At 50.4% G+C, this 12,007-nt stretch overlaps 1 protein-coding gene across 1 annotated transcript in view; it reads right to left on the reverse strand.

Annotated features, from left to right (window-relative positions):
- The window catches only part of LOC128477104 (transcription factor COE1-like), a 57,777-nt gene extending 54,937 nt beyond the window's left edge, over positions 1-2,840 (reverse strand). The window contains exon 1 of the mRNA XM_053458050.1: positions 2,541-2,840. Coding sequence (XP_053314025.1) covers positions 2,541-2,674 — 134 coding nt within the window. The 5' untranslated portion in view covers positions 2,675-2,840. The remainder of the gene's footprint in view (positions 1-2,540) is intronic.
- Positions 2,841-12,007: the final 9,167 nt, after the last annotated feature.

Consider the following 12,007-nt stretch of genomic DNA (forward strand, 5'->3'; position numbering starts at 1 on the left):
TATCGCCGTCATACTCCGCAGCGCTGTACAATGTGTTATTATTATTTATATATCGGCATCATACTCCGCAGCGCTGTACAATGTGTGTTATTATTATTTATATATCGCCGTCATACTCCGCAGCGCTGTACAATGTGTGTTATTATTATTTATATATCGCCGTCATACTCCGCAGCGCTGTACAATGTGTGTTATTATTATTTATATATCGCCGTCATACTCCGCAGCGCTGTACAATGTGTTATTATTATTTATATATCGCCGTCATACTCCGCAGCGCTGTACAATGTGTGTTATTATTATTATTATTTATATATCGCCGTCATACTCCGCAGCGCTGTACACTGTGTGTTGTTATTATTTATATATCGCCGTCATACTCCGCAGCGCTGTACAATGTGTGTTATTATTATTTATATATCGCTGTCATGCTCCGCAGCGCTGTACAATGTGTGTTATTATTATTTATATATCACCGTCATACTCCGCAGCGCTGTACACTGTGTGTTGTTATTATTTATATATCGCTGTCATACTCCGCAGCGCTGTACAATGTGTGTTATTATTATTATTTATATATCGCCGTCATACTCCGCAGCGCTGTACAATGTGTGTTATTATTATTTATATATCGCCGTCATACTCCGCAGCGCTGTACAATGTGTGTTATTATTATTTATATATCGCCGTCATACTACGCAGCGCTGTACAATGTGTTATTATTATTTATATATCGCCGTCATACTCCGCAGCGCTGTACAATGTGTGTTATTATTATTATTTATATATCGCCGTCATACTCCGCAGCGCTGTACAATGTGTGTTATTATTATTATTTATATATCGCCGTCATACTCCGCAGCGCTGTACAGTGTGTTATTATTATTTATATATCGGCATCATACTCCGCAGCGCTGTACAATGTGTTATTATTATTATTTATATATCGCCGTCATACTCCGCAGCGCTGTACAATGTGTTATTATTATTATTTATATATCGCCGTCATACTCCGCAGCGCTGTACAATGTGTTATTATTATTTATATATCGGCATCATACTCCGCAGCGCTGTACAATGTGTGTTATTATTATTTATATATCGCCGTCATACTCCGCAGCGCTGTACAATGTGTGTTATTATTATTATTTATATATCGCCGTCATACTCCGCAGCGCTGTACAATGTGTTATTATTATTTATATATTGCCGTCATACTCCGCAGCGCTGTACAATGTGTGTTATTATTATTTATATATCGCCGTCATACTCCGCAGCGCTGTACAATGTGTTATTATTATTATTTATATATCGCCGTCATACTCCGCAGCGCTGTACAATGTGTTATTATTATTATTTATATATCGCCGTCATACTCCGCAGCGCTGTACAATGTGTGTTATTATTATTTATATATCGCCGTCATACTCCGCAGCGCTGTACAATGTGTGTTATTATTATTTATATATCGCCGTCATACTCCGCAGCGCTGTACAATGTGTTATTATTATTATTTATATATCGCCGTCATACTCCGCAGCGCTGTACAATGTGTTATCATTATTATTTATATATCGCCGTCATACTCCGCAGCGCTGTACAATGTGTGTTATTATTTATATATCGCCGTCATACTCCGCAGCGCTGTACAATGTGTGTTATTATTATTTATATATCGCCATCATACTCCGCAGCGCTGTACAATGTGTTATTATTATTATTTATATATCGCCGTCATACTCCGCAGCGCTGTACAATGTGTTATTATTATTATTTATATATCGCCGTCATACTCTGCAGCGCTGTACAATGTGTTATTATTATTTATATATCGCCGTCATACTCCGCGGCGCTGTACACTATCAGTACTGGGTATTACTATACAGTGACGGGTCTTTGCAGTAACAGCAGGTCTGGTACATTAGCTTCTGTGGACTGTAACTCCCATGATGCTCAGCCAGCGGGTATAGTTAGGGGAAGCAAACCGCTGGAAAGCCAGCAGCTGCCTGTATGGATTGTAAGCATGGCTGAGGATGCTGGGAGTGTTGGTCGCAGTAAGGGTGGGACTTGGTACAGGACGCTCCGTAGAGCTTTGCAGAGACTGAGAAATAACGGAGCGTTTACTGCCAGCCCGGCGTCTCCATAAACAGTGAAATGTGATTGTGTGGAGTCACTGCTAGAAGGTCGTGCAGTAGCCTAGGCTGCTTTATACTAGCCACAGCTGTCAATGTCAGAATAGCACACCCCGCCTGTCTCATGGAAGCCCAGTCTGTCTCATGGTAGCCCAGTCTGTCTCATGGAAGCCCAGTCTGTCTCATGGAAGCCCAGTCTGTCTCATGGTAGCCCAGTCTGTCTCATGGAAGCCCAGTCTGTCTCATGGTAGCCCAGTCTGTCTCGTGGTAGCCCAAGTGCAAACTCTGCTAGGACTGTAGAGCGCTTTGCGCAGCTCGCAGTGTGAGGGGGTTTAAGGTTTTTAAGGATGGGGTAAGACACCTGCGAATGCCCCCTCCCCCGTCACCTGATGCCCTCCCCCCCGTTACCTCTGGGCAGCGGTGCCGGAGTCCAGGATCCCCGAGCCGTGCATCCAAGACCTGACGGAGGATAAGCCGGCAGCCAGCGGTTCCTCCTTCATGCTGAGTCCTCCCCGGGAGAGGGTATCCTGGATGGAGAACATGTGCCCAGCGGGGTCTTCTCCCCCCGACCAGAGGGCAAAACTCCCGGAAAGAGGCAGCCCAGATGTTAGTGATTTGCCCCGAGCTCACCGGGCTGGTCCTCTCCAAGCAGCGACAGATCCAACAGCGGCCAACAACTTACTATCCCAGAGAGATGATGCCCAGGGGTCCGGCGGATAGCGGGGTCCTCACCGTCCCAGGGCAGCCGGGCTCCGTGCATGGGCTGGCATCTGGGTCCTTGCCAGGTGTGTCCAGGCAGGTGGTCACAACTTGGGGTGGCACAGGGGGTCCAAGCCGGGGGTGACAGGTGGGTCCAAGCTTTGGGTGGCACAGGGGGTCTCAGCCTGGGGTGGCACAGGGGGTCCCAGCCTGGGGTGGCACAGGGGGTCTCAGCCTGGGGTGGCACAGGGGGTCTCAGCCTGGGGTGGCACAGGGGGTCTCAGCCGGGGGCGGAGGGGGTCTCAGCCTGGGGTGGCACAGGGGGTCCCAGCCTGGGGTGGCACAGGGGGTCCCGGCCGGTGGGACGTCAGGGCGCGGAGGACACTCAGAGGATGCTACTCTCGCACAGGGCAGGGAGACACTGAGAGGCTGAGATCCGCCGGCAGGAGGCAGGGAGCCGGCTGCCCCAAGGGAGGCAGGAGGGGAGTGGGAAGCGGAGCTGACTCCCTCCTCCCTGACACTCAGCCCTCCTCTCCGCTCTCCCCATCCTCTCACTTCGCTGTCACTCTATTCTGACTGTCTCTTGCTGTCACTGAACTGCTCATGTCTTATCCCTGCAAATGTCACCAGCCAGTAATTGCCCCCTCTCTATACCTTCCTGCCCCCTCTCTATACCTTCCTGCCCCCTCTCTATACCTTCCTGCCCCCTCTCTATACCTTCCTGCCCCCTCTGTTCTCCTTGTATCTCTCTGTTCTTTCTCTCCCTTTCTATTAAGTCTCTTTCTGTTCTTTTTCACTCACTTTTTCTCGTTCTCTTCCACTGTGTTCTCGTTCTCTCTCTCCTCCTGTGACTTTTAACGCCTCGTCACTCTGTTCTCTCCCTCTCTCCCTCTTCTTTTCTCTTCCTCTGTCTCTGTCTCTCTTCTCTTTCTCTGTCTCTCTTCTCTTTCTCTCTCTCTCTTCTCTTCCTCTCTCTCTCCCTCTCTCTCTCTCTCTTCTCTTCCTATCTCTCTCTCTCTTCTCTTCCTCTGTCTCTGTCTCTCTTCTCTCTCTGTCTCTGTCTCTCTTCTCTCTCTGTCTCTCTCTCTCTGTGTCTCTCTCTCTCTCTCTCTCTCTCTCTTCTCTCTCTCTCTTTCTCTCTCTCTCTCTCTCTCTCTTCTCTCTCTCTCTTCTCTCTCTCTCTTTCTCTCTCTTCTCTCTCTCTTCTCTTCCTCTGTCTCTCTCTTCTCTCTCCCCGTGTTTCTAACTCCTCGTCACTCTGTTCTCTGAGTCTCTCCGTCTCGCTCTCTGTTTCTCGCTCCTGCTTGTTTTTCTCTCCTTTAAATCGAGTTTCTCCTCCTTCCTTCTCCAGGCGCTCAGATTACCTGCCCCCCCCCACTGCTCATGCCCCCCCTCATGTCCTCCTCACACCCAGTGCCCCCCACTGACCTACTGCCCCTCTACTGCTCCCACACATCTATTGCCCCCAGCCACCTACTGCCCTCGGGTGAATTGTGAAGGGGGGTGAATTGGCTTCCAGGGGCAGTATATCGGTTAAAGCCCCTTTAACCCCACACACATAGACATGATATACTCCCGTGGTTAGGTGGCCCCTTTGGCCAGCTCTGGGGTGAACCCCCCTCGGTGTGGCAAGGAGTTCCCCGATCTCCACCAAAATGACATCATAATTCACTGCAGCTATGATGTCATGGCAGCTCTAGGCATTAGGCGCCCCTGCCCAGTAAGGAGGCCGACTGCCTGCCCGAGGTGCCCAAAGACCAGCAATGGCCAGCATAACACCCCATGGGGCCCCTGCCTCCGCCGGGCTAGCACCCGGGCCCTGTGCTTCTTGGGGCCACAAGTCTGACGGAGAAAGTGGAGCAGTCGCCGGACCCCGCTCAGCGATAGCGGGGGATTCGGTCACATGACATGTGACGTGTAACGCAATGCCCCGGCACTCAACGAGTTAACTTTCCCAGCTCCTGGTCGCTAGACCCCCGGGGCGCCCCATTAACACGACGAGCGCCTTTTTTTCCCCGCAAATTGCTTTTCTTTCCTTCTGTTTACTGAAAACAGCAACTCTGACGGCTGATTAGAGCGGAAAACGGGGCTCCGCGTCTCACGGCAACCCAACAACGACACGCGTGTAACCGGCGCGGGAGAATCACGCCCCGCGGAGGCACGCGTGACGCTTTAACCCCTTCAGTCCCGGCATGACCTGTGTCTCAGACTATATCGGGGCTTAAATGGTTAAATGACAGCCGTGATATACAGTATGTTCATTCATCATCAGGACGCTGCCGCCGTCACCTCGGGGTCAGGCAGGGTCCAGGAAATACCCGACACCCTGACGCCGTTTCCTATTGGCTCGTTGGCATCCTCCACGTTCTGACTGCTCATCTCTCTAATCTTAAAGACGCGGAATTTCTGTAAGGTTTTACTGAGAGGGTGGTAGATAAGTGGAGCGGCCTCCCAGCAGAAGCAGTAGAGGGTGATACAGTGAGGGGAGTTAAACATGCATGGGATACGGTGTCGCCAGGCGCACGTTGTCTTCGCGCTGGCATACGGCGAGGGGAACTTTTATGACTTTCTGTGAATTCTCCCACCGGAGGGAGGTTTGGCTTTTTGCCGTTTTTAGTTATTCCTCCCCAGATCCGTGTGGAGAACGGCTCCTCGCTGACAGCTGTAACAGAGCTGGGGGGGCATGTTACACGAAACGGGGGGGCACATGTAACCAGTGTGTAGTTAACCACTTCAACACCTCGGGGGGGGTCAGACTAATGCCCCTGGCCCCCCCTCTATAACAGAATGTGCAAACCCCTGTGCGTTCTGCAAACACTCCACCCATAGTCCAACATAGTACCCTGTCACTGATTGGCTGTATGAAGCTGTCAATCAGTCTGAACTTCCCCCAACTGGCCCATTGAGCTCTGAGGCCTGACCGCTCGATAGGCCACCAGCCCCTGGCCGACCTACCCCCGCGTCAGAACACCCGCTGCTTCCACTACCGGTGCCTCCAAGGGGCACGGAGGATAATTGCCCCACGGCCTCCCGTCGTTTAATGACTGTAAGCCCCATGTTCAGGCGGCATTTACACCCCGTCTGTCCTTCATGGGCTTCCTTTTAGGGAATTTCTAGGGAAAAATAATATTTGCATGCCAAATTATTTCAGGCCTCTGTATTACTGGGGCTGGACCTGCCACCCCCCGCCCCGGGGTGACCACCGCTCCTGCCCCAGGACACTTGGCAGTTATCAGACCGATACAACCCACTCCAACCGGTACCGGCACCATGAACAGGTGAGTTGGAGCCGCTCTACCTCTGACGCCGTCCGCCGCCCGGACGCAGATATCCGCGGGGCTCGAATACTTCTATTTCTATCGCGTAATCTGCAGCCAATTACGTTCGTTTGGGTCGTCATGTAAGAAAACAACTATTTTATTTCATTTTATTTTTTGGCCCCTCTGCCAAAAACGCGAGGCCAACGCCGGCCAAAACCGCGATCTTCACGTCCAGGACTGTAATAAACAGAATGAAAGAAACGCCAGTCCTCCATGGCCATTCAGAGAACCGATGGAGGCCGCGTCATTGTGCGACCCTACACTGGCACACTTAGTGAATATGGCCCATTCACCATCACGGGGGCCGCAGAGAAGGCCACGAGTGTCGACTGTAATCGGATCCCTGGCGTATATCTGCTGTTCTGTCATCAAAATGACCTCCGTGTTTCCACGTCTTCAGCAGATCCACATTTTAGCAAATATCAGTATTTCGAGACCGAAAATCATTCATTTTCTCAACAAAAAAAAAAAGAGATGAGAAAATCGGAATCCCGGCCAAGATATCGAGATATTTCTGAAGAGCCGTTCATGGTGATCTGGAGCCATCTTTGCCTTTTTTTCTGAGAAACACACATGTGAATATGATTAAAATATGTGGCGTAAGCCTGGTGGGAAAGCCGCTTCACTGACATCTTGGCCGGGGAAATGCCAGACTTTATAGTCATCAGATGTGGTGCGTTGGGGTCCATGCCTAGGAACGACCCCCTTTTTCAGTAAACAATGTCAAATTTCCATCAAGCCTCTGGTCTCCATGCCCTTTCCCAAACATCTCTTGGAACGCGTCCATCGGGCTCGTTCACAATTCAGGATGCGAGAAATGAGATTCATACATAAGTTTGGGTACTTGGGCATTCGGGTGGAAAGAAACAACGAATCTAATGCATAAAAACCAATAAGACCATTAGAGAGCCTGTCCCATGGAACCCTGGACCATTAGAGAACCTGTCCCATGGAACCTTGGACCATTAGAGAGCCTGTCCCATGGAACCCCGCACCATTAGAGAACCTATCCCAAGGAACCCTGGACCATTAGAGAGCCTGTCCCATGGAACCCCGCACCATTAGAGAACCTATCCCAAGGAACCCTGGACCATTAGAGAGCCTGTCCCATGGAACCCCGCACCATTAGAGAACCTATCCCAAGGAACCCTGGACCATTAGAGAGCCTGTCCCATGGAACGCTGGGCCATTAGAGAACCTTTCCCATGGAACCCCGCACCATTAGAGAACCTGTCCCATGGAACCCTGGACCATTCGAGAACCTGTCCCTTGGAACCCTGGACCATTAGAGAGCCTGTCCCATGGAACCCTGGACCATTAGAGAACCTGTCCCATGGAACCCTGGACCGTTAGAGAACCTGTCCCATGGAACCCTGGACCATTAGAGAGCCTGTCCCATGGAAACCTGGACCATTAGAGAACCTGTCCCATGGAAACCTGGACCGTTAGAGAGCCTGTCCCATGGAACCCTGGACCATTAGAGAACCTGTCCCATGGAAACCTGGACCGTTAGAGAACCTGTCCCATGGAACCCTGGACCATTAGAGAGCAGGTCCATTAGAGAGCCTGACGTGGGTTTTTTCCGGTATTTGTACCAAGGTCTGGCTATTTGCCGTCTCCTCTCTACTATGGGCAAAGAGATGTCTAGATATCTAGGGATGGTTGTTGAGGGAATTGGACTGTAGTTATAATTTCTTGTTCTTAAACTGGAGCTGTTATGTCATGTCTAATCAAGGTCCAACCGGAAAGGTCGATAGAAAGTTTAACCTTTCATAGTGTTTCTGACACCTGGTTCGGTTACTGATCACTACTTTGCCACCGTGGTCTCCATGATTTTTCATACGCAGCTGCTTTTGAGTCTTTGAAGAACCATCACAGTCTCTTACTTAGTCTCTTACCCAGCTTCCCTTGTCGACAGACAAGCAGCCAATGCCTTCCCAGGAATGGACATTTCCACATACATTTCGACGAATATTACATTAACTCGAAGGAGATTGGCGATCGTATCCACATCTTTAGGAAAAATTTCATGTTTTAGGACAACTGATAGAAAGCGCCCGGTCACTTACGATTGAGTTTGGCCAGTTTGTTGCCCAATGTATCCGGCCAACCCATATCTCCAGAACTCACAACCACAAAACCACCAACTCGCCTTTCCATATCTACGAACAAGGAAGACCTTAGAACTCTAACCTACAACACATCAAACCTGAATGTCCCGGTTCCTAAGCCACCGCCTGTCTCTCCCCGTCCACATCTTGGATTTAGCCATCCATCTTCACCCTACGAATCTCTATGTCTTTGCCAAACTATCCATCACTCCTTATAGGCTGGATTACATTCCGAGGAGAACCATGAAAATATTGCTGAACTGCGTACCATTTCCTTGACCATTAATCGGAATGAGATGACCTCCAAAGACTCCATGCTTGTTGGCTACACCGGCAGGTCCACGTGACATCGGTCTTCCTGGGTGGGTGACTTTAAAACACTTATTGCCTGTGAATGTGGTTTAATCGTCTTTATTGGGACCGACGCCAAGTCCTGGAAAGGATTCCTAACTTTTATATGTTTTCAGAGAGACGTTTGCCAGATTGTATGTTAACGAGGAATCCAGCTCCGTGAGAATACGGCTCTTTATTGTTCTTGGACCAAAGTTCTCCTGAGGATGAGGCGGTTAACGCATAGAATGAATGATGGATGTTCGAGAGGTAATAAGATACGACTCGGAATTATTATACATTTTCGACGGCATCTTCTGGCCCTGGAACGGATCTTGGACTTTCGATGAGACCGATATTTAATGCCAACAAATCAGACAGAAACTAACACACTACACAGTACGGATTATAATCGATCATTCCGAGGATCAGACTCGCAGGGCCCCCAGTCCTCAGGGATCGTGTCTTATACTTGGTACGTCAGCTCTTGGGTCCGCTCCAGTAGATGCCACCTTCTCCTTGGAACTTAGTTTCAGTTTGTAGTTGTTTCTACTCATCACCTGCAACATTCTTCTTCTAGAACCTTAGAAAGGGCTCCATACACAGGAGACATAATATTAAAGCCGCTCGGCTGGGAGAGTCGGCTCCCGGGTGCTTTTGGGTGAGATTTTACCCGGTCAGACAGCTTGGTTGACGGTCAATCCTACTTTGCGAAAGCTGTAATCACGCCGGAGCTTTGGGGTCTCCCTGTTCCATGCCGTAGGCTGTAGACCTTCCCTGTGATTTGTGGGACATCCTCGGTACGCGTCCAGCTGAAGAATTGGAGGGTCTTGTTTCAGAGGAGTGAAAGTCTGGGCTGCCTCGAGACTCCAGTTCTACTCATCTCTGCAAGGCGAATGAATGATTTATCGGAAGATGTGCCCGCGTCCGGCCGCGGATTATGCCCTTGCATGCCCCGTGATGTGCGTGTCTGTTCTGCGGCCTATTACCGGTCTGATGATACAGAAACGTATTAATCCGTAAATACCCAGAAATCCTGCAGCTAACCTAATCATTTATTATTTCATTAAACCGCATGGTCTTTGGTTAACGGGCTCAGCGCCGAGGGCGGGGGGGGCTGCAGGCGACGGTAACTTCTCCGATATCTTCTTCCGCTGGTCCCACGTGTATCGTGTATAATGCTGCCCAAAGACACACAGAGGGTCCGATCCTCCACCACCCCCTGCAGACTCGGGAGGGATTTGGGGTCTTCATGCCAGGCGTATGATCGCCAGACCATTGCTGGCACATCTAGGGTCCCTGGCCACTAGGCTACAAGGGATCAGTCCCTACCTTCTCCATGAACGCTGGGGTTTCGGGGGGCGCTGATGACTGAATTCCGAAAAGGCTTTTTAATCGAGGCTCTAGCGCAGCCTTCTGGCACAAGGGGGGTTAAAGCCGAGCAATTCTAGAAGAGGAAGCGGAGGCCCGGAGAGCGGCAGCCACGCCGAACGCCCCCCGTTAGAGAGGGAATTACCACGTCCTCCCCTTAATACCCCCATGCTAATTCCCTCACGCGACGGAAGTCCTAATCACCTGGCGATGAGTTTACCCCCCGCCGAGCACTTGGCCCCTCGCTGCGGAGGTGAGAATGGAGGCCGGGTCTGGGAGCGAGGCGGCTGCGTGATTATCTTCTTATTACGTTGTGTATTGATTGCCCCCCTGCGTGGTCGCCCCCCTCCCCGGCCCCCCGGAGCGCGCGCGTTGAACCTCAGGAGGAAGCCAGCTGAGTCTCTCGCTGGGTGATAATCAGATCAGAGCCGGCTACGGGCTCCATTTCCATATGCCCCGGGGGGGGGGGGGGCGGCCACAGGGAGGGATGCACGGACGGGGAGCGTGGCGGGGTACGGGGTTTTAACCCTTTCTGTGTCAGCGGGGGGGGGGTTGACGCATTTAGGGATATCTTTATATATGAAAGTCATAGTGATATTTTGTAGGAAATTATAGTCGCTGGCAGCCGCACCAAGTCCTCAAAGGTCTGTGACATCACAGATGACAACATAATAAAACACCCACTCACATATACTCCCAAGAGACCTCAGGGGGCCGTTCGTCAGATGTAAAAAAAAAAACTAAAGTCTCCTCACGCAGCACCACATAGGAACCTAAAACCTGCCAGCAGATCGGCCCCCGGCGGCCCCCGTCTAGTCTGTCTGTTTCTCCTGTTGTAAAGACTCAAACCTTAATCATTGGTCGTCGGTCTCGTCTTAGATTCGGGAGCCGTATGTCTGTCCCATGCATGTTTAATCCCCTCACTGTATTACCCTCTACTTCTGCTGGGAGGCTGTTCCACTTATCTACCACCCTTCCATTCCATCTCAGCCTCTAATCCTCTAGTGTTGGATTCCGGCCTCTTGTTGTAACTTTTCTCCTCCTTTGAAATAAACGTCCCTCCCGTCCTTTATTAAACCCCATTCATGTATTTAAACGTCTCTCTCCCATCCCCCTCTGTCTCTTCTCTCCCCAAGCCGGGCATATTGAGATCCCTTGGGACCAAACTAAACAGGGACATCATGTGACCTCCTCGATCCGGGCGCCCACTCCCCATTTAACATGGATACGGGGCAATTTGTTACGTTGGGCAGCAGGGGCGGCTGCCTCGGACCCAGGAAATAGCGGTTTGGGGAGGCTGAGGTTACAGAGCAAGGTGGAGGACGTTCCGCGCATCCTTCGCCACAGACCTCTCCGAGGGCTTGTGATGTCCATAGTGTGTCCTTGGCAGACCGGGTCAGCAACGCACTGCTCCCTATACAACGGAACCTCAATGGATCCCTATAGATCAGTTCCAGGCTCCCTCTGCCGATCATCTAAATCCGCTCCCCAGCCGGCCATCAATCAGCTGCATTGATCGACGTCCTCCAAGGTATTCAACCAAACGCTACAGAAATAAAATGCGTTCGTTACGCGCTCAGGAACGTTCATATTTAATACATCAGACCGTCTGCTACGGGGCGGACCGACTCGCCCAGCCTACAGCATATATTATATATATATATACATGTTCCCATACCTATCCATTACAGATATATATATATATATTTATTAATTTATTGCAAACTATGGGAAGGATTTTCCCGCCGCACCGCTGAGTTCCTCCTGGGCATCACACTGAGAAACTGCTCAGCAGAGTCAGCGCACGAGGAAATACCTTCCCCCAGCTCGCTACAAAGAAAGTTCCTGTTTGCTTCCAAATACAGCGTTTAGCGGAAGGGGATATTTTTTATCGGCCAAAAGACAAAGATCTAACGCCACATAAGCTCTGTGGACCTCAGAGGTCTCTTCCTCCATTCAAAGACTCCACAAATTTTAATGGGGTCTCCAAACGAGATAAACACGCGGGCCACATATACATTTAGGATGTATGCAGGAGGAATAA

The sequence above is a fragment of the Spea bombifrons genome, chromosome 1 (assembly GCF_027358695.1).
Source record: "Spea bombifrons isolate aSpeBom1 chromosome 1, aSpeBom1.2.pri, whole genome shotgun sequence".
Lineage (NCBI taxonomy): Eukaryota > Metazoa > Chordata > Amphibia > Anura > Pelobatidae > Spea > Spea bombifrons.